Below are 23,665 nucleotides of genomic sequence, written 5' to 3' on the forward strand. Positions count from 1 at the left end.
GTGTACCAAAAAATCAAAAATATTGAAAGATCCAGTGAAATTTTGAGTCGGTTTTAAATGCGTCTGTGACAGCAGACACTCGGCTCAAGCTGTATAAAGTAACTTTAAACTGTATCTTCTCTCTGGTTCTCATATTCTCTTTTCAAAAAATATTGTTCATTATAAGTTAAGAGCTCAAACGTGCAAGTCGCAAAAAACCAAATTATTTTTCTAAGGTGATAGAATAGTTAAAGCATAATCATTTGTTAGTATAATAAAGGTGGATCATTGTCGTTAATGAGTTTATTAGTTGTGCATATTTGACCTTGAAAATTGTTTATCTTTCTGTTGCAATAATTATAAAAATATGGATTTAATTGTGCAAATATATACATGATGATCTAACTTTATTATCATTTTTCTATTAATATTTCTTATCGTGCTGTATTAAAAGTGTAATATCTTTACTACATTACAGTTACAAATTATATTAAAAAAAGGATTAAAACATGTCAACCAATAGAGCAGCAAAATCAGGCAAGTATTAAAGACGTTAAATTTATAGACCGTACAAAAAAGGAACTGTGAATCTAAAGCCAACGTTTTATTTCTTCTCTACTTAAAACAGGATTCGCCGCTGAAGCCCAACGTAAAGTAAGTATAAAACAGACAAAAAAAGAGACTCAACTATCTTAAATATCGTTATTTATTAATTTCTTTGGGTGCGGCTTGCGATCAAAAAAAGACTTACTCGACTGATCAGAAAGTTTGGAAAGAATTCTTGCTAAAAAAAAAATAATAATTCATTTTGTTGTACGACAGAAGTCAAGGTGGTTAGTTAATAATTTTGTTATCATTCGAGTGTGTATTTTGGAACATGAATTGATAAAGGCTTTTTTATATTTTTTTCGTTAATTGCACTTATGTCATGATAAAATCTCCTAAACTGATTACTATTCCCGAATATAAATCTATTTCTTTCATTTCACTTCACTCGGTTATACACCATCAAACCATTCTGAAATGTGAAATGGAAAGAATAAAAATTATTAAGTCTGTTGTAACATGAGTTCTTCATTCATTCTACTTCTTTTTATTTTGCTTGCCTCATACAAGAACGTTCTTTTGGGAGTTTTATATTAAAATGAAGAACTGAAATGAAAGAATTGTACAAGAGAAAGAGAAACTAGTATTTTGATCGTCATTAATGAGTTGTCTCGGCGATGAAAACGCATTTCTTGTAAAAAATTAAATTAATTTTTTTTGAATTTTAACGATTTTCAAAAATTTAAATTCCAACGCTTTTCAAAAATTTAAATTTTAATGATTTTCAAAAATTTAAATTTTTAACGGTTTTCAAAAAATTCAAACTTTAATGGTTTTCAAAAATTTACATTTTAACGGTCATCGCAAAATCTTAATCCAATCGCGACGACCATGGCAAAAATGAAGTCAAAGTGCCGACAACATGCTTTCACAAAAAGGTGTTAAAAAGACGTCGTTATCTTTAATTTCCATGAGATCCGAAATAAAAAACAAGCCAGACATAGACAAAATCCAATCGCGACGACCATGGCAAAAAAGCATTTTTTTGTTCCTTTAAAATATGCCTTGCCTGAGACAATCGATGAGTAAGTTGTGATGATGTCATTTATACACGAACAATCTTCACTAAGTCAATGTTTTTAGGCTCTCGTTTAGTGTAGTTTCTGAAAGCGGTTTTCCAAAAACCGCATAACCGCACTTTTTGACCCTAAAATGCGGTTTTTAAAAAACCGCGGTTTTGAAAGAAAAAACCGCGGTTTTAGAACTTTGTATGGAAAAAATTCGTTTAAATCCACAAAATGTAAATTTTCGAAGATAATTTCAAAAAAAAATTTAGATTTTCTATTAACTTAAAAAATTGGACTAAAATCTTACAAACTAGCAAGAAGAAATTGAATTTAGACTGAATCTAAATAAAATGGAGGAAAATAAAAAGATTTAATACTTTTATGCATAAAACCTCAAATTTAAATTTTTTCAAAAAATTTTTTACTTTTGTATGAAAATTGAAAACCGCAAAAAACCGCAAAACCGCGGTTTTTGAAAATTTAGAAAACCGCAAAACTGCGGTTTTGAGAAAACGCGGTTTTTCAGAAACCCTAGTTTAGTGTAGTGTAACATGTAGGGAATATTTAATTCCAAAAAAGAAACAAATGAAGCTTAATTGAATCGCATGTTTCGATCACAAGAAAAATACATAAACTTTATATACAGTAAAAATTTCGTTTATTTTTTATGTTCAACAATTTTTTTTTCTTCCTTGATACATGACATCATGTTAAAAGAATTTGCAGATAATGACATTTTTTTTGCGGAAAGTGATCGCATGACAAAAGCTTACTACGACCGAAATAAAGAAACAAACAATTTTTATAGTATAAATCATAACTCATTCATTGATACATAACACGATCGTATTGGAGCATGTTAAGATTGAATGATCTCAATGAATTTTTGTGCCTATCACAATATGAGTTGTTGATCTTTATTTTTTTTTTGGGTGAAATCACGACTCTCTGGCGGGCATATTCATCATATACATTACATTGTTCACAGTAAAGCCGCACAAACGAAGAAACAAAAAAAAATCATGGCATTTTGAAATAAAAATAAATTGAGGGCAATTGACTGCAAAAATGAGCCACAAATGGCTTTTTTTTCATAACTTTTAATGCTTGTAGTACAATTTCACTGCTGCGTTTTATCATTCACGAAAAAATCGCTTTTAGCTTGTGATTAATTGAATTGTGACTGAGGCTTTATTTGAGAATATTTCTCGATCAGCTGCACATTAAATTACATTAGAAAATGATGAGAAATGCACGAAAACGATATGGAATTTGAGAATATTAGAGCATTAAAGTCGAAATGATGATGATGAGGGGAAAAGATCAATAATGTTATTCAGATGACGTCAGCTAATGTATAAAAATTAGTTTATGTCTCGTTCATCCATTAATGGTATGAAAGTGAAGAGGAAACAGCGTGCTAAATTACATAATTAAAGCAACATATCCTTGTCCATATTTGGACTTTACTCAGAGACACAGTAAGAGGCAAAATTCTTTCAAATCGGTGCCATAGGTATCCAACTGATTATTTGCTGATGTCATAATTGGAATGCGTGAGTAAACAGCCGATATTATTCTCTTATTTAGACATTTGTTAGATCATTTGTTAAAAAAAAATTAAATGATTCATATCGAGCTGCCAAGTATAATAATCATCCATAAGTATCCTCTTTCATGGAGTTTCTCTTTAAACTACATTTATTCATACAGTCAGCAAAAATTTTTACCTTTAGTAAAAATTTCGCCTTAACACAACCATAAAGAGAACAACCATCATGATGAGGACAGGAATATAAGTAAAGAATCAGAAAAAGAGGTCTCTTAAAGTCGTATAAAAGCAATAAGAAGAACACAATCGCAAGCACAAAAATATTGTTCGTTATAACCAAAAACAACAAAATCACATCCCAACGTACCAATATCTACAGAATTTACCATCGCGTTTTTCGCTTCTCTTTTTTTTTTCTTCTTATACTTCTTGTGTGCTCTGTTGAGGTCAACAATCCTCGCGCCGAAGATTATTATAAATTTTTTTTTCTCTTTATACATACGTTTATATATAAATATTGGTATATAGATACTCTCGGGAGAATATTTGGGAGTCTTTTGCTTGTGATGTCCAATGATGAAAATTTCCGTTATAAAAGATTTTAAAAATTCAGAAATTTTCCCAGATGATCAAATATTAGTAGATCAAAATTCAAATTTTGAATGACAGTTAAAAATTAAATTGTGAATTTTTGTAAATTTTCCTAGATGACCAAATTTTTGTAGATCAAAATTCAAATTTCAAATGTCCGTTAAAAATTAAATTATGAATTTTTGAAACATTCCGACTAAATGTCTATTTTATGACATCACTTGTGAATCACACCATTATGTATTAATGTAAAACCTATTCATTCTTATGAATAACATTTAACCGAATGATGATGATGATGAAGTGTATTTAAGCTTAAGAATTTCACTACTTAACCATCTGTTTTATGTTGTCTAATATTTCGCAAGATTCTTTACATTAGATTCATGCTTTACATCATGAGAAAAATATTTATGCCTCATGTCGATTACATCGCGTATTGATGATTCAAGTTGAAAATATTTTATATTTTTTGCCAACTTACTTTTTTCAATGAATTATATTAAAAAGCATCACATGAAACCTTTTCTCTCCTTTCCAATTTATTTGTTGTTGTAATATCAACACACTGACTGTATTATTTTCATATGTGTTGCAATTGTTGTGGCCTCAATGCCTTATATGGAACTATATTTTGAATAAAATGTGCAAGTAGACTTCTTATTTTAATTTTACACTGAAAAATGATCAGGATTTGTGTAGAGCATTCATCAAATGGCACCACATAAATATCTAAGTAATTTATCGTTTCATTCACGATTTCACATCTACGTAACCTTTTTGAAGGCGAAAGAGATGAAAAAAGGCAATAGAAATGTGTACTTTTAATGTACACAGATCAAAATGACTCCAAAGTGCAAGTATTTGTCGTGTTTAATCATCATGACGTCTGTTGCTTGCTTTCTTGATATTTACTTTAGAAGTTTACTTTGAAATTTAGATGTTGACTTTTTAACGGTCATTTGAAATTCAAATTTTTGATCTTTAAAATGTTTGGTCACCTCGGAAATTCAAATTTTGAACTTCGGTCAATTCGGAAATTCAAAAAAATTCATAACGGAAATTTTAATAAAAATTCAATTATTAAATCTCATCAATTGACTTGCTATCATCATTCATATGCTGTGCCAGAAAAGAGAATGCAGAGATCATATGTTAGTGAAAAGGTCAAAAAAATTAATCTAGTCTGATTTAAGTAAATCATTTCTATAACAATAGCATATTATTTACATTGTCTTACATACATACATGATTTGGAAAGTACAGCACGCGCGTCATCAATAAAGCCATAGGAGAATTGATAAAAAAAAATGAATTCATTTCAGTATAATTATTGTAATTCATCTGATGGATTTTTGATTATTATACTCGATTCGGAGGCTTGATTAAAATGTTTCAATTTTTTTTTCTTTCATCATCAAGTTCACAATTCAATTAGTAGTTGTTGCTTGTTGCCGCTATTATTGCTATTATTTACCATATCGAAACGAACAATTAGTTTGTGTGTAATTTTTTAAGCATTTTTATTGCGATGACGAAATCTGATTTTTATTTCCCTTATCAGGGACTTAAATTGGTGGCTATTATTAAGTCATACGACGATATCTACTTCAAGAAATTGCATAAGAAGTTGTGGATTGATATTAGATTCATGACATCATGCAACTGGAATGTGACATGCATGTAAACATGAATACATTGTAGTGACAGATGGATGAAGGAAGTAATATTTTTTGTAGTGTACCGAGCAGTATCGAGCTTGAAGGTTCACTTTGTCTGGCTGTTGACAATATCACAAATTGTCTGTTCACGGTTAAAATGGAATCAGCTCAAAAAGAATGCAAATTTCTATGAAAACCTTATAAATGTCGAATAATTTGTGAGGTTTTGAATTTGAAATTCTCAAAAACCGTTATTTTTCAAATATTTTAAATTCGTTAAATTTTTACTTTCATTAATTTAATTTTTAAATCTTATCTAAGCTATTTTAATTGAATTTTTTTCCATGAAATGGATTTTAATCAGCCAAAAGTGACTACATTGACATTAAAATTGTTTATTTCAATTTTTATTTATTTTTAATTCTTGTTGTGCGAATTTTTTGTGATAACATTAAGCCTCGTAGAAAGCTTGTCGCAAGACATACAGTAAATGTTCATTTAGCTGCTGTAATTTTTTGTTGTTTTTTGGGTTACACGCTTCCTGCTGACAAGACAAAGTTGTTGCGGGTGTGATAAATAGTTTTTATTTACATTCATTGTGCCTTACTATTTGCCAGATATGTTAATTAAAAATATTTTTTGATATATGCCATGATCGCTTATCGGCAGTATTTGATCAAAAAAATGTTATTGAACGGAATGGTTAATCGGAATTGACGATAAAAAAATACATTTTCTCCTTAAATACATAATGTGTCATATACACAGCCCGCAACAGTTGTTCAAAGAATAGTATTCTTATGCTTACAAAGACAAATTGTCACGGAATTCGCGGGAATGCTGATATGGCTAACCGAAATTCTATTGAATTTAAAATATCTTTTTTTTTTGTTTCGTCGTTCCTTTGAGGCATGATTATTCTCTATTGTTCATTCTACAAGTTATTTATGTGTTCGCAATGACTATTTGTTTATATTGTAGCTACACCTTTTTAGCTAGAATTTATTTTTTTGTTACTGTTGCCTTTTCTCGCTTCTTTTAATTGTTTTAGTGTGAAGAATTAGAGATTAAATTTCATAAATGGCTCTTTTATGTGAATTCCTTGCTGCTGTCTTCACTAATAAGAAACTATTCATTGTTCAAATAGCTAAATTGGTTCCAAACCACTGGCTGTTTATCTTACTAATTTAATCATTAAATTACAGACTTCTTTTTATCAATCTCTAATTCAAGTCTGCATTGTTATCATGAGATATACTTTATTTCAATTAATAATCACTTGAAAATTATTATTATATAGACGATATGTCTATTTTAAGGAATGGAATCATCAAAAGCAATTCTTATCACATGCGACAGTAAATTTTTTCAATTATACAGCAACTTCTCGTGAGTGACGTCGTCGATTGCAATCTTATAACAAATAAAAAGTTATGAAAGAGCGTGATTTTTCGATTTTTTGAGTGCTGAGTTATTGAAATCACTTAAAAGTGTCATGCATTTTAATAAAAAAATGCACTGAAAATGTAAATAAAAATTGTTGCTTTTGTGGTGCAAAAAATGTGGAAACTATGCATAAACATGCCTCAGTATGCAAAATAATTTATGCGGCAAGTGTCAAGTGATGGAAAAGTTTTCCTGTATAAATCTGAGCTTCATTAAAGTTGGAATTTAAGACTCCCCCTTGAATAACGGTTATTTTAATTTTGAATTTTGTTACTCTTCAAAGAAATTTGAATTTCAAATCCTAAGTTATCGTTAATTTTAATAGTTTTCTGATCTTAGACAGCAATTGAATTTCGTCATTCGACATCTGCAATATCGTTTAATAATCAAATTGCATGATCTCATACACTTCTCAAAAACAAATTCATAAATGACCACCAATGACTAAAGTTTTTCGTCTTTCCAATAAATGCTTTTAAACGTCAATATTTTTGCACACAGACCTCAATTAATAGTTCATGAACTTCGTTAACAGTAATCGAATAGATCGTCAACATGATGAATTGCTGAAAAAGATATTTTTGGACGATTATTGCTTGAAGCAAGTGAATATGACATAATAAATTGTTAAATCATGTTATAGGAATTATTATAACCACTCCTTAATGAGAACATCATTAAGCTGTTATTTGTGCTGTTTATAATATTTTGGGGAAATTTATGTGCTGCACTTTGTCTTCAAAATGTTGGAAATTTGATGATTTTGACCGTTAACTTTAAGCTTTTTTTGAACTAAATTTTCAAATATTTTTAAACCGTTACTTTTCAAATATTTTTTGACCGTTAGTTTTCAAAATACAAATCAATCAAAATTCAAATTAAACATAAGTCAATCAAACCACAACCTGACCACAGCCTTTCTATTTGCAACCTCTGATCTTCAAATTTAATAGCCATTTTAAATGTAATTTTCAAAAAATATTACTTTTTGTGATTTTATCACTTTATTTAAAAACATTTGAACTTTTACTAAGTTCAATGATGGAAACGCTGCAAAAATCTTGACATTTAGTGACGACTTACCAAACATTTTAGCCAGCACTCGTTAGTAAACAGTTTTTTAAGAAAAAGGAAAGAAAAGAAAATCGACAAAAATCAAATCATATCAAAATACATAGAAAAAATATTGGCAGTAATATTTATGAATTAATGACGTTATGTGCTTTTTTGATGGAAAGCAAAATTAATACAATATTATTTTTTGTTCGACAAAGGGAAGCAATCTATCATCTGAGCATTTTGAGTGGTTTTTTTTTGACATGAAATTTGCCGAATGAATAGAAAATATGTCGAGGGATCCATTTGAATGTTATGAAACCTGAAATGAATGAAATCAAGTCACAACAAAGACAAATTGAAAGCCTTACAATTGCAAATTAATTGCGGTTTATTTCTCGCATCAAGACACTCAATATTTAGGTTTGCTTCGTCATCAATTTACAAGTTATGCAATTGTGCCTGCGATTCTCTTCATATGAGGTCTAACATCTCGTAAAATGACTGTCTGTATGTCTCTGTGTGACTGAATGAGTAAGCAATTGATTGGCTTTAAATGGAATTTTTATTTTGCCTTTATAGGGATAGAAACTCACAACTACAGACCGGTCAGAGTTCTAAAACAGCTAAAAATAGGCATTTTCTCATAGTTTTATGCTCATATAAGTATGAACAGCTTTTTTTGTTGCTTTTCTTTGCTCTTTTCTCAAGGATAACGCAGAATTATCTCATGCTACTCAGAATAGAGATTAATTTTATTATGAGCTGTCGCTTTATAGCTTTATTGTTTCGTGAATGATTTTATGTAATTTATAACTCAGAAATTCTTTTGGAATTTAAATTATATCGACTATTGTGTTTTTAACGATCTTTTGAAATTCAAATTAATCTGAAATGGAATGAAATGAAACGTCATTGGATTACTGAATGGACTATGAACTTTTCAAATATCAGGAAGTCGTCAGAGTGTGATAATTGTTGATATAAAGTAGAATGACTGATAGTATCTCTATGATCTAGTGTCAAATAAATTAATCTTATGGAATTAGCACTCAAATTAAATATTCATAAAGATCCAGTAGCTTTTTGCCAGCTAAGTATAAATAATTAACAGCAAAAAAAAGTAATGCTTAGAATTCCAATTAAAGCACTAAACTAGTGTATCGGGTAGAAACCCAATGCGGAAATATTCACACCGTTCCATAAAAAGTTTCGCCGGTAGGCCAAGCTTCGCTTGGCAAATGTTTGAGGAATCAGGCTCCAGCGGGTAGGCCAAGCGTCGCTTGGCAAATGTTTGAGGAATCAGGCTGAAATGGCAAATGTTTGAGGAATCAGGTCAAGCTTCGCTTGGCACATGTTTTAGGCTCCAGCGGGTAGGCAAGCTTCGCTTGGCAAATGTTTGAGGAATCAGGCTCCAGCGGGTAGGCCAAGCTTCGCTTGGCAAATGTTTGAATCAGGCTCCAGCGGGTAGGTCAAGCTTCGCTTGGCAAATGTTTGAGGAATCAGGCTCCAGCGGGTAGGCCAAGCTTCGCTTGGCAAATGTTTGAGGAGTCAGGCGCCAGCGGGTAGGCCAAGCTTGCTTGGCAAATTGACAGTATCTCTATGATCTAGTGTCAAATAAATTAATCTTATGGAATTAGCACTCAAATCAAGCTTCGCTTGGCAAATGTTTGAGGAATCAGGCTCCAGCGGATATTCATAAAGGCCAATCCAGTAGCTTTTTGCCAGCTAAGTATAAATAATTAACAGCTGTTTTTGGATTATGATGTGAAATTCCAGGCACAAACTTATTGTAATAAAAAAGTAATGCTTAGAATTCCAATTAAAGCACTAAATTAAGTTATCATCGGTACGTACAACAATAAATAAAGTTGTGCACAATTAGGCTAATTAAATGCATAAAATTTTAATTCGTTTCTTTCACTCAAAAAAATTAATTTGGTAGAAATTCAGTGAACGATCACGTGTAGTTCATTAAAAAGAGAATAGAAGATCGTTTCATTGTGGGTTGATTGAAATTTTTTTGTCTTGTTGCTCTCACAGTCATGACACATATAGAAATTGTAAAAATTGAAATGAGGGAACGAGAGTTGAATGGACAAAATGTCACCATACAATTTCATTGAGTCGGCGACAGTAAGCTTAATAGTTTTCATTTCACCGTCGCTCGTCTATCTCCCTCCGATGTTGCTTTATTGATTTCCGGTTGAGGAATTAGTGCAATTACAGTTTCACTTATGATTAATTGCTTTAAATTAATTTAAGCTGAATATCTTTTCAAAAATTAAGTTTAATATGAATTAATTATTGGTATTGAATGATATGAGCAGTGAAATTAGAGATTTAAGTGAATCATTGCCAATTAACTTAAATTTTTAATGATTTTGCCAATTAAAGCTGATTTGGATTCAAGTTATAACGGTTATTCAAAATTTGAATTTTAACGGTTTAAGAAAATTTGAAGGTTTTTGAACTTAATATTCAAATTTTGAACTTCAACGGTTTTTATACCAAAGCCAGCATGATTCGTGCAATTAAGGTTAAATTACAGTATAACATTAAAAATACATCGCCCAAAATTAAAAAGAACCTCAACATTCATTAATTAAGGAAACAAATTGCAATTCAGTAAATTCAAATTTGGAAATTTCTTTCACTTCAGCTTGAATTTAATTTGAATTTGTAGATGAATTAAGTATATTTTTTCTCTCATTTATTGCTTCCCATAAATGGATATAAATTGAAAAACTCTTTTTAAAGCATTCGATGAAGGTCAATCTGTCTGCTTGATACTACTGACTGAGGCATAATTGAAATCACAATTCCCAATTTCCATTTCTGTTTATTTTTTATTACAATAATATTTTTTGCAAGGCACTTCTCTTGTTGCTTTTTCGTCAAAAATATGCACAGCAGCAACAGATATGAATCAAAGTAGATCTTTCCATGATTATTCATCGACTTAATTACAGAACGCCTTCTTAAACACATAATAAGAAATCTTTATATTTCATGCCTTTAATGTTACTGTTATATCTCGTCTTGTATTTTTGAATGCAATGTCACATGTGCCTTGTTATCGCTCTGTTTATGGCTTACATATTAAGAGATCTCTTATTGGGTGAAGACAACAGCCTTTTTTTAATACAAAAATAGTTATTACTTAAAGACAATTAATAATGTTACACACGTACAATGGAGCTAAATCTTTGACAGGAATGAGAGAACAAAAAAAAACGTAACATGAAAGAAGAAAACAATAATTAGCGGCAACTTTTAATCACGAATTTATTTTTTTACTGTATTATTTTCCTTTTACAACATTTGTTGCCTATTTCAATTATTTTCTATTAAAAAAAATCACAATGTGGTGTTGAATGTTAAGTAAATCTAGCGAGTAAAGACATCATCTGTGTGAAAAGTGCTAAGTAATCCTGTGCTACAAAATGATTTGAAATTTTAGAAAATTAACGGCTTTATAAAATTCAAAATTTTAACGGTTTTGTAGAATTCAAAAAGCGTTTTTTTGTAACGGTTTTGTAAAATTCAAAAATTTTTGCGGTTATTTTTTTGAAAAGACACTAACACAATGACAAAATTTACAGTACGTAAAAAAATTGAATTTCAAATGAAGGTTATGAAATTTTTATTTATCAACAACGGGTTTTGTAAAATTTGAATTTTGATCAACTGATTTTCATTCATTAATTCAAATTTATCTTTTGTCAAAATGGGGCGATTTTGGGGCGATTTTTTTCCGTTATAAAGACCACTCAAACTGAAGTAACACAAATTCAAATAGTCCGTTATAAGCTCAAACAAGCACAATAATTCCCCAAACTCTATAAAAAGTAAACTAATGCACCTATTGAACTCATAACTTTCTCTAAACTTAAATGTCAAATTGTCGAGACAAAATGGCTACAAATAGTTTTTGTAATTGTGATCAATTGCTGCACTTTAAAGCGTGAAAATGATACTAAACAGGCATTTCAATACAAATAATAAAGAATTCACATCAGGCGAGCATTCATGATGAGTCTCGAATTTCATGCGATGCATATTGATTAATTTAGATAACTTCTTTTTACGTTGTATTGAGATCACTCATCAATTAATGCAATTCAATTAATATTTCCATCATTTCTTATTTATTAAAGATTAATTCAAAATACAGTGATGAATTGGCCGCTGAATGTTTAGAATGGATCAAAGAGGTAACAGGCGAACCAATCAACACGTCGGGCGATATGGATAACTTTTATGAAGTGCTAAAGGATGGCGTTATGCTCTTAAAACTTATAAACTCATTGGAACCTGGCCGAGTTAAGAAGGTTAACGAAAGCAAGATGGCATTTAAATGTATGGAAAATATTTCCGCATTCTTGGAAGTTGCAAAAGCATTTGGGGTACCTGTACAAGAAACATTCCAAACTGTCGACTTGTGGGAACGTCAAAACTTGAACTCTGTTGTAATTTGCTTGCAATCACTTGGCAGAAAGGTAATTATTACATTCCTTTGTGTCCTAATCGATATCTAATGACTATTCTTATCTTGATATAGGCTCAAAACTTCGGCAAGCCATCAATTGGACCAAAAGAAGCTGAAAAGAATGTTAGAAACTTCTCAGATGAGCAACTTAAAGCCGGACAAAATGTCATTTCACTTCAATATGGTTCAAATAAAGGTGCAACCCAATCAGGCATCAATTTCGGCAACACAAGACACATGTAAAATTCTTATTTAAACAACAAAAATCAAAAGTCACAACGAAATATACGTCATTCCATCAAGATGAAGTTCAATAATCAATTTCATTCCGATTTTTTAATTTCAATAATTCCTTTTTGCTCTTAATCTGTATTTAAACTATACAAAAAAAAAAGAATTTTACAATTACATTGTATTCACTATAGTAGATCCGTGATGCTCAAACTATCTAAGATTATGGCACATATAAATTTAAAATTTGTGTCAAATTCAGAACCAAGCATGTATTAGTTTTGAGCATTACTAATGTTAAGTAATAATCGTTGATTATATAAGTGAGAGTACTATAAACTAAAATAATAATTGAAAGGATGATCATTAGTGGCCTTTAGAAACAATTATAATGTCATATTTAAAAAATTATAATAGTAACAACGTTAATGGAGAAATTAAATTTTTCTTTTTGGCACATATAATGTGGACATTTAGTGCCATTGTTGAAGTCTTGTTACTTAAAGCGTTTTTTTATTATTTTATTACCAATTCTTTCAATAATTGTGAATTTAAGTTCATTAAAAAAGATTCCACTACGGAAAAAGACAGCTTTTTTTGCATAATTACTAAGCATTTCAAAAATCGATGACTATTACGACATGAAATTTTTATTTTTTATTACTTTAATTTTATTTTTCCTGAAATTATTTTGTACTAATAAATTTCCGAAAAAGTAAGTCCATACTGCTTTTTATTACATCCTTTTTATTTTATTTTTCAGAAATCCGTTATTTTTTCAAAATGTTGATCGTTGTTTTTCAAATATTTTTTGACAGTTATTTTTCAAATATTATTTGACCGTTATTTTCAAATGTTTCTGGAACTTTTCTACCCAAAATCTGAAATTCCAAATAATTCAAATAAGCACAATCCTGTATCTTTTATCAACTTTATTTTAAAATATCCTAGTAGAACTAAAATTAATGCACAAAATTCAGCTTATTTCTGGAACGGATAGTACTTAAGTCCAGTATTTTGTGGATATTTCTCCTTCTGTCCCTTAGCAGCTACTTTCATCATCTGAATGACCTCCTTTCTATAAGCTGGAGGTTGAAGTTCATCACTAAGCGTACATTCCGCATTTGAAGGTTCTTCTATCTTGAAAATTTGTCTTTTTAGAACATCAACATCGCGTGAATATTCTTCCATTAAATCAGCAATACATTTGGGCGGTACATCAAATGTCACAACTGTAATTAAATGAAATTTTACGACCTAATATTTTTATGGACTTATGGTGATAAAAAATCATTAGGATTTCTATTTGGAAACAGTCCATGTACAGAAAGTATAATTAAACAGAACTGAGTATTTTGTGATCTATGAATTTGAAACTAGGATTTCAATTAAATCCTAAGATTAAAACAAATCCCAAAGATTAAAAAATTAATCTAGCAATATTTGAAATTTTGAAAAACGTTAAATTTCAAATTATCAAGAATCGTTAAAATTGGATAGAATCTTTGAAAGATTATTAATCCAAATAGTAAATTGTCAGCACTTAATGAATCCAAAGATGCTTCTACTACACAAAATAAACATCCAGAGAGCTTCATACTAACCAAAAGCGGATCCAGTGAAATGTTTTTGTGAGTTCTTGTGAATTCTATATGGCAGCTGTTTATCTCCTAGATAATCAAACTTTCTAAGGAATCCTCCTCTAGAGAATATCGAATCCGTCGTTCTCTTTAAGGTGCTTATAAGTTCAGGCTGAAATAAACAACATGCTCAGATTAAAAATTGATTTTAAAAGTTAAATAAGTCAAGATTTGGTGATTCTTCGTGCTCTACTTACTCTAGCCATAGTCCTTAACATTAACGCTAGCTCGTAGGTCGGCATTTCTTTTGATTATCTTCAATAAATTAGAAGAAATAAATTTTCTAAATTTTAATTTTCCAAAAGCCGGATAATTGAAATTATAAACATTTTATCGGATAATCGATTTGTTTTTAGCATGATTTTGAGATAATATAGCATGTTGTCACGCAATTGTCTGCCTGTCTTATTTTCTAATTTAATTTAGTATGATCCAGAAGGAATCCAATTGGATCTATCTAGTTACGAAGGAAGCAGCTTTTAAGGAATAAATCCAGGTAGTTTTGAACATTTATATTTTAAATCCAAGAACAGACGCTTCGTCGCAAACAACTCTGAAATTTTCAAACTAGCAAAATATTTTTCTTAGAAAGAAAACAAAGAATTTTAAATATTTAATTTTACTAATGGACACGCCAATAAATAAGGTAACTATATCATTTTATAAATCACGAACGATCAACTAATCAATTGATAATCATTTCAGGCACATTTCTATGCTAGAAAGTCACTTCATTATATAGGGAATGAAAAGTTCAAATATATAGAACAAGCAATCGAAAATTTCCAGCTCGCATTGACTCAATCCACTAACTCAAAGGCAATAGACAGCATAGAATTACAAATAAGGTACTATGAGAAGCAACTCAAATTGCTTAGTGCACGAAAAGCTACATGTCAAAAGTCTGAAAAACAAAAAAGTACAGATGAGGACGTATCGTTCTTAACAATAAATGAACACGTAGATAAATCCACAGAACTTCAACTTGATCTCCTTAAGAATTTAGAAGACAGTTATAATGTTATTGAAGAATTAAATAGGATAGATAATCCAGAAGTATCGTCACAAGTTACTCAACTTCAGAATTTAAATTCCCAATTAAATGTGATGTTTCATAAGCTCTCAATAGCTGTCGAGATGATTCTAAATGAAAATGAGATACTTCGTGACAAAGTCCGAGTGACGGATAATCCAAAATCGACCGCAACGTGCAATACACATAAGCCAGACGAATTTAGGAGGAATCTTAATGATATTATTGAGCATAGGGACAGCGACGATTCATCACCTAATGAAGAAATACAAGAATTGCCACCTTTAGAATTACCAACTTTTAATTTGGATTCGTTAGATGATAAGTGATATTTTGGTGTTATAAATTAAAAATGACCTATTTTAATAAAATGTTTAATGCGTTGATCAAAGCTTTATTATTTTATCATGATCTTCAAAAAAAAAAATTCTAACTGTTTTTAACAATTTGAAATTTTTAACGGTTTTCAATAGTTCAAATAAACTGACATGAAATGAACAAAAATAATTTCATTTCTGTTCATTTCATTTACCTTAATTCAAAACTGACAAATCAGTTAGAAAATTTAAAAATACGTTAAAATTCCGAATTCAAAAACTTTTTGAAAGCACTTTATTCATAAATTCCAGTAATACATCTCAAAATTGATTAATTAATCAATATCTAAATTAAATGGATACATTAATTCAAAACCCATCGCTTCTATGAAAGTAACAGAGTAAATTAGGTTGTTTGACAAAATCCTATTTTCTTCAGGATTATTGTTGATAGCATCACGTGCTTTCTGGAGAGTCTTTTTTATTCGCTTATAATCTTGTTGATAAATCGGAGTCGGATCAAATTTGAAAGCGTTAATTAATGCATTTTCGATATCAGCATTTTTCAAGAAATCAATTCTAGTGCATGCTTCACATTGACATCTGAACATGTGCTGTTCTTCTAAATCCTTCTTTAATATTTTGTTGAATATTAAGCCAATTCCGCTGCAAAATAAAATTCTTCATTAGATTGAGTTACCAAACATGTAAGACATACTTACGGATAGCATTCAAAGAGTTGATCTCCAGCTCTTACAGGTTTTTCCACCATTACTATGGCTTTTCCATCTACTACAAAGCTATGGACATTTCCAATACATGAATGATTGATCAAGCTCATGAACAATGAGATATAAAATCCAGTGTTGAACTTAATGTCCTTTCCATCGAATAGCGACGAGTTTTTGCCGTTTAAATAGAATAAACTTAATAGATGATGAGCTGCCTTTTTAGAAACTAATTTCTCAATACTGGTTAAAGTCTCAATTGGATGTCTATTTGTACATAATGACAGCAAGCAGTTCATGCGATTTTCTTCATATTTTAGATCTTTCGGATCACTAAAGTCGTAATCAAAAATTGACTTGTTGAGTGTTCTTAAGTCTGTACGCTTCATGTAATCATCAAACTTCTTATATCCACCGAAAAATTCCGCAACGTCTGATAAAATCTTTACATCAGCATTAACAATTTGAGTCTTATTGATAGCTTTTTCTTGAAATGTTCCTTACAAGCACTTGAACAGAACATAATTGATGCTAAATTGGATTAAATTTTAATGAATCTTATAGCATTAAATTAAATTAAACTACAAACCTGTGTGATCACAAGGAATCAAATTCATAGCATTTGGCTTTAAGCAGTTATAGCATTGATAATATCCTTTTCCTTCCTTCGTATAATTAAGTATGGGTTCTTCAACACATATAATATCACCTGCTTTTAAGTCTTGTTTGGCATATATTCCACGACCATAATTCGTCGTATGACGTATTTCAACACAGTTTACAATCCACGGGATCTTCTCATGTGCTGGATATGACAATTTGTAGAAATCCCAAAAATCTTCAGTGTTCTTATTCTTTGGTTTTGCCATCAAGGCTTTACATTTTCTTTCACGTTCTGCTAATCTTGATAGCTTATCTTCTGGAAATCCATTTAGGCGTGCTAACTGGATGTTTTCTATACATTCTTTGTATAATTTAGTATGGTAATAAATAGCACTTCTGTTTCCATATCCGATTGCTACAGCTTCCTTTGATTCAGCGTAAGCTATGGATTTATTGTAATACAGCAAGGCATGAAACCAAACACTTTCTTCATAATAATTATTTCCAATTTCACGAAACTTATCAGACTTTCTACTTGATTTGTATTCTACTGCTACTTTAAATATGTTGATTGACATCCTAATACTGAATTTAACTTACTCAAAACCACTTAAAGATTTTTATCTATGATCCAGTAAATCTTAATTCCAAGAAATCAACATTGAATGACAGTTTTACCGCGGTAATTTGCATATTAATTCAACACTGAAATTTCCGTTAAAACAGAATTAAACTAAAAATAAATTCAACTTTCAATAACTTAATTTATTAAGCATACTTTAACTAACAATATTTAAAATTTCATAAAATGAACATCACATAGTACCAAATTCTTTCAGTTCGCCCCAATTTGTACCTATTTTGATTTTTACTAGTAATGGAACATTTAAAGTCACGCAGTTTTCCATGCTTTTAGACAGGATCTTTGCAATATCCTTCCAATAGCCATCAGATACTTCATAGAAAAGTTCATCATGCAAATGCAGAACCAATTTACAGTGATCATCATACTTCATCTTCTTTATGTTCTTTTCCATCCTCAAAATTGCATTCTTGACCAAGTCACTTGCTGATCCTTGAATTGTCGAATTTAGTGCTTGACGTTCAGCCTTACCTATTGATATAGAAAGGGAAAAGAATTATTTAAAGCATATAATAAAGTATGTAAACTTACTTCTTTCATTAGAATCATCGGAATTAATTGATGGCAGGTAACGCCTTCGACAAGTCACAGTTTCAATATATCCTAATTCCTTAGTCTTCCTGACAACTTGTTCTGTATATTTCCGTACATATGGATATGCCCGATGAAAATCTGCAATTAATTTTGCGGATGTTTCCTCGTCCACATTCATCTTCTCAGCCAAAGCTTTATTTCCCATCCCATAAATTAATCCATAACACAACTGCTTTGTCTGATTCCTTTGCTCATCCGTGACTTTATCTTCTTCAACGTTATTCCATTTCGAAGCAATTTTCCTGAATATATCCTCTTTGGCATGTTTCATGATCTCAAGCAGCTTTGGGTCTTTACATAAATGTGTCAAAATTCTCAATTCTAGTTGACAAAAGTCGGCAGACAGTAGCATCTTGCCTTTTTTACATTGAAAGACACTTCGGAATGAGACGACTTCATTTATTGATTTGTTGGTTTCGTCTGTAATTTTAAATGAAATTTAGTAGGAATCGCAAATAAAATTTGATCTTTAACGGTCAAAAAATATTTGAAAAATAACGATTTTTTTTTTGAAAAAATTTTGAAAAATAAACGACAGTTAAGGTAAGAAATAAATTTAAATCAGTCTCACCTTTAAATTCAACATGAAAATCTTTAGTGACATTCTGCAGATTTGGCTCATGCATCGATATCCTTCCAGTTTGTGTAAGACTAAAGCTACTTCCATAAATTCGATCATTTTTCACAAGTTTGGTCATAGGCTGAACATTGGATATAGTCGTTGATAGTGTTCGATACTGGACAATACAATCAGCAATTGGCAGGTCTATTTTAGTAAGTACAGTCTTAGCTGTAGAAACTTTTTTCTTTTCCTTATTTCTGTGGATCCCAACAACTTTCGCGACTTCTTTTGAACTTGTTAGGTCAAATTTCCTGCCATTAAGTCTGTATATGTAGCTTTCAAGCTGTCGAAGAAGTTTTGATCCACGCTCAATTGACTCATAAAGCTTATTCTTATCAATTGGAAATCCATTTTGTTCCATTTTACCTAAAGCTTTTTGAATTGGCATTTCTAGGCTCTCAAGAACTTTAAGCAGCTTTGGTGTGCTGGCTATGGACTGAATTTGACTTCTCTTGATCTTATTTGTTAGGTAGCATTCGACAGACGATCGAATTTTCGGTTCTATAGAATTTTTAAGGTTAAATCCTAAACTGCTGCTTGTTTTGTATTTGATAGCAAATTCTAAAATGTTGGTGCTGTCTGGTGAGAATTTCGTGACTGTTTCTTGCCAGGATAGTATATTATCCGGATCCAATATCCACGAACACAATCGAGGATCATAAATTTTTGCATTGATATTACTTAACTCCTGAATATCAGCTAGTTCCAAAATTTTCAAATGTTCCCTAGTGTCATAGACATTCAATGTGACATCACTGCTCATAAGCAGCTTTTTAAGTATCAATTTCGAATTAGTTACTAATTCCTTAATACCTTTTTGCAGATCCAAGTAATATACTTGATTTGAGTCATATAAGCTCATGCATATGCATGAAATACACAAATTATCACTAAATTTAAAATTAAATTTCTCATTTTCACAATTTTTCAGCAAATTTCCACCAATTGTCAGTGCCTTCATTTGAATTCTTTCGATTCCAACAGACAATGACAGCTCCATGTGCTGATTTTTGAAAATTTCCTTTGTAAATTTTTCATAAACTTTTTTGTCGCTTAAAACGTCGACAATTTTTAGATGATTTGACAGCTGATCAGGTTCCGATACATCTAATAGTGACACACTAATTCCTGAATTTTTAAACAATGAAGAATTTTCATTTGACTTTTCAATTTCTGCCTCTTCAACCTGCTTATTAATTGAACTTCTTAGTTTCTTTTTGTACTCAATGCTTGCATTCATGTTGACTTTTTTGGTCTTTGGAGTGTCGCGCTTGAAGCTTTCATTAATGGAATTGTCTATGTGCAAATAGGAATCATTGTTACGCTTCCGCTTTGTGGATATTGATGCTGGAGATATTTCTGGTTCTTCCTTATCACTTTCTTCTTTCTCTACTTCCTCAGTCTTTTCCTCATCCCATTTAACATCCTTCAAACCTAATTCATTCTTCAAGAACGTCTGAGCATCTTGGATGAGAAGTTTAGCTATTTCCTGTACAGACATATCTAATGCCTTACCACTTACAAAGAATTTTCCTGTGATTTCTTTAGAATTTATGAGAATATCTTCAATTTGTAATTTTGTGCTATTTGCTAAGATTGTCAAGCTTTGAATCCCATTATTATATAAAGCTCTGGCCACTCGTGTGCTGCTAATGGTTGGTAACTTCATTAAATCAATCAAATCAGGATGAATTCCAAAGAACAATCGCTCTCGAAATTGTTGTAAAATAAGAACTAGCAGGTTCCATTGAAGAGATTGACAGAAAGTTGTAAGAATAGCAGCAAAGGTTGATGCACTTTGTTGGAGACTCTGAAGCAATCCCCTTGGAATTTTGTATTTCGCTGAGACATTCGCTATTGGCTCTTCATTAACAAGTTCTTGAAGTGCTAATGCTGTGTAAAATCTGTTGGAACCAAAATTAACAATTTGTAAAATTAGAACTGATTTAAATTTTTAACGGTTTTCAAAAACTTAAAAAATATACATGAATTTGAAAAAGCCGTTACAAGACATACCTTTTGTGAATTTGTTGTGAATGCCAATCACTATTCTGCCTTCCAGTTATAGCTTTGATAAGAAAAGTTTCAGAAATCCCAACTAATTTTCCGACTCTTTTCATCATTTCTGGTAATTTATCATAAAGCTCCACAAAGTAAGTCCAATCGATTTGCTGCAATTGATAAGCAACTGAAAATGGCGTGACTAAATATATGGCATGAAGATCACATTCTAATACGAAATTTTGTCTGGCTTTTTGCAATTCTGAGAGTAGCATGAATCCGTCTTTTGGTGGCATAGCTGATGATAAGCAAGCAACTCCTAATCTTGTAGGCACGAATTTAATTTCTTCACTTTCGTCGTCACTGTGCAGCCGAATAAAATCATATTCCAAAAGGAAGTTCATCGAGTTCTTAATTGGATCACTCTCAGTCTTATTCTCCTTAATATTCAGATCGTTGACTTTCTTTTGTGTCTTTCCGTCCACAAATGCCTTTAAATCATCATTTGTTGTATTTTGAAAGAAGTCAAAGTCTATATTGTGTTCCTGACAATAAAGTGTTTGATTTATGAATACTTTCAGCTCTTCTTTTGTGTTTGCGACATTTGCAGCAATAATTTCCAACAATGCTCGCTTAAAATGGGAATAGTCATCAACATTCAGACACGACGTGATTGGTTTTAGAGGAATTGAGATCAATTCCTGACCCATTTTCGAGTTTGTGCTGTTGCAGATTAGAATTGACTCTCCAAGAATGTCCTTTCCTGTGATACAAAATACAACGGAAAAATAAAATTTGAAATGAAGTTCAAAACGAAGTTCAATATTTGAATTTAAAAATAACGGTTAACGTACCTTTTCGCCCAGCTCGCCCAATCATCTGCCTATAAGTTATATTATCCATCATTTTAGGACCAAACTTTGGAGATCGAATGATGACACGTCTAGCTGGAAGATTTACACCACTAGATAATGTACTTGTTGCAACTAGAACTTTTATGATTCCTTCCTTAAACCCCATTTCTACTAAATCTCTTTCATCCGTCGTCAATCCAGCATGATGAAATGCACAGCCATATTTAATACATCGTTCAAGGATCTGATCGATTCCTGTAGCAAGTGACTTCCCTTGTTCTAGAAGCATTTCAAGTCGTTCCTTATTCATAAATTTTTCAATCTCATTTGATTCCTCTTTTAACATTTTGTAGATTCCTCGAGCTAAATTTGTACTAAGCTGTTCACAGGCATCCTTGGATGAACAGAAAATGATCAGCTGACATTTATCAAGTATTGTTTCCATAACCAGCTCACAGACATCATCAGAATCGTTCATAAAATATTCTGTCCATTTACATGATATTTCCCTTATTGGCTGCATATCTCTGTCATAAATGCTTTTACCAATTTTAATCATTTCCCTAAGTTCAATTGGACGAAAATCAGTTGTATAAAATTCAGCATTAAGCCATTTACATAGAAGATCCACATTTGGTAATGTTGCTGATAACGTGACGAGCTGTATTTGATAATTAAATTTTTGGCACATGAAGAGGACTTTTGTGAGTAATAATTCGAGGATGTAGCCTCGAGAAGAGTCAGAGATCAAGTGAATTTCGTCTATAACGATCATTCCTAGTTCCTCTAATTTATTTTGTTCCAGAAGTTTATTAATTATGCTATTGGCTTTTTCAATTGTACAGATGATTAGATTAAGAGAATCAAAGCCACCAGCAGGCTGATATCCACCAAAATATCCATCGACACGGAGTCCACTAGATGATAAAAGATCCTGAAGGAAGTAAATTTTCTCACGGACGACAGAAACAAACGGAAGAATGAACAGGACCTTCTTCCTTCTCTCGAGTATATTCTTAATCATTAATATTTCACTTACTAATGTCTTTCCAGCTGACGTTGGTGCTGAATAGACCAAGTTGCAGCCTTCAAACAGGACTTTTGGATTTTGAAGACATTCACATTGCCAATCAAACATTTTCTCGACGCCCTTCCGTCGATATTCATTAACGACACTTAATGGTAAATTCCAACTACTTAGTAGATGAAGATCTTTACTGCTGTCGACCATTAATGACTGATTGTTATCAAGGTTTTGTGAGACAGGCACTGCTCTTGAGTTGTTGACCATGACAGACTCATTATCGAATGCAATTATTTTCTTCTGAGATAATTCGTCATCGATGTATTGAGTTGCAACTTTAAAATCATCAAGATCTTTATGTTCAGGCATAATAAATGTGACATTGTCGATATCATATTTCTCATCAATTGCCTCATCAACTGTTGGAAGTATCTTTGATGTCTCTAATTTACTAATATCAATTCGTCTGCTACTACGTTGAACAGCTGGTGAATACAACTTTTCCATTGACTTCTCCCATGCTGAAAAGTCCATGTCGTCGAAACTTTCCGACTGGATGTATTTACTTACAGATGATATTTCAAACTCTTTGCTGGACTGAACTGCTGATTCACTTTTTGTTTTCGCAAGCTTACGTATCTCATGTTGCTTCTGTGTAGCTAATTTCATGCGATTATTTAGTGTCCTTTGATGAAATGAGTGAATATAATTAATTTCGCGGTTTGGAGATTCTTCAATGATAGAACTTTCAATTTGTTTGTTATTGGTTGCCGCATTTTCTTGATTTTCAATTTCCTGAAGTGTATTTTCACCTATTTCAAATGATAGCAAGCTTGAATCCATTTTAAAACACACGAATTAAATTAAAATTAATAAAAACATAAAAACATGAAATAGAAAAATTTAAAATTAACGAACGGAACTATACAAATGTTTTCAAATATTTTGTTAACGTATTTTTCTGTAAAATTAGAAATTATTCAAT

The 23,665-nt window shown here is 31.1% G+C and overlaps 5 protein-coding genes across 5 annotated transcripts; 2 read left to right on the top strand and 3 right to left on the bottom strand.

The window, feature by feature from the left end:
• The first annotated feature begins 122 nt into the window (after positions 1-122).
• On the top strand, positions 123-13,340 carry Chd64 (calponin 3). The gene is made up of 5 exons (XM_070644746.1): positions 123-215; positions 458-516; positions 608-633; positions 12,059-12,400; positions 12,463-13,340. Exons 2-5 carry the CDS (start codon positions 489-491, stop codon positions 12,631-12,633), a joined length of 567 nt encoding a protein of 188 aa, XP_070500847.1. The 5' UTR covers positions 123-215; positions 458-488; the 3' UTR covers positions 12,634-13,340.
• Positions 13,341-13,538: 198 nt separating this feature from the next.
• Positions 13,539-14,588, bottom strand: mRpS6 (mitochondrial ribosomal protein S6). Its single transcript, XM_070644825.1, has 3 exons — positions 14,459-14,588; positions 14,226-14,373; positions 13,539-13,853 (listed from the first exon to the last, which is right to left on the bottom strand). The coding sequence occupies exons 1-3, from the start codon at positions 14,501-14,503 to the stop codon at positions 13,603-13,605; spliced, it is 444 nt and encodes a 147-aa protein (XP_070500926.1). The 5' UTR covers positions 14,504-14,588; the 3' UTR covers positions 13,539-13,602.
• A 204-nt stretch (positions 14,589-14,792) lies between these two features.
• Positions 14,793-15,705, top strand: LOC139093960 (uncharacterized). The gene is made up of 2 exons (XM_070644823.1): positions 14,793-14,907; positions 14,967-15,705. Exons 1-2 carry the CDS (start codon positions 14,887-14,889, stop codon positions 15,621-15,623), a joined length of 678 nt encoding a protein of 225 aa, XP_070500924.1. The 5' UTR covers positions 14,793-14,886; the 3' UTR covers positions 15,624-15,705.
• Positions 15,706-15,946: 241 nt separating this feature from the next.
• Positions 15,947-17,596, bottom strand: LOC139093907 (uncharacterized). The gene is made up of 3 exons (XM_070644759.1): positions 16,929-17,596; positions 16,334-16,826; positions 15,947-16,277 (listed from the first exon to the last, which is right to left on the bottom strand). Exons 1-3 carry the CDS (start codon positions 17,518-17,520, stop codon positions 15,947-15,949), a joined length of 1,416 nt encoding a protein of 471 aa, XP_070500860.1. The 5' UTR covers positions 17,521-17,596.
• A 161-nt stretch (positions 17,597-17,757) lies between these two features.
• On the bottom strand, positions 17,758-23,579 carry PolQ (DNA polymerase theta). The gene is made up of 5 exons (XM_070644760.1): positions 21,657-23,579; positions 20,818-21,565; positions 18,751-20,705; positions 18,117-18,599; positions 17,758-18,056 (listed from the first exon to the last, which is right to left on the bottom strand). Exons 1-5 carry the CDS (start codon positions 23,521-23,523, stop codon positions 17,758-17,760), a joined length of 5,352 nt encoding a protein of 1,783 aa, XP_070500861.1. The 5' UTR covers positions 23,524-23,579.
• Positions 23,580-23,665: the final 86 nt, after the last annotated feature.

The sequence above is a fragment of the Chironomus tepperi genome, unplaced genomic scaffold (genome assembly GCF_022539635.2).
Source record: "Chironomus tepperi strain 1889 unplaced genomic scaffold, CSIRO-AGI_Ctep_v1 contig_346, whole genome shotgun sequence".
NCBI classification, from domain to species: Eukaryota; Metazoa; Arthropoda; class Insecta; order Diptera; family Chironomidae; genus Chironomus; species Chironomus tepperi.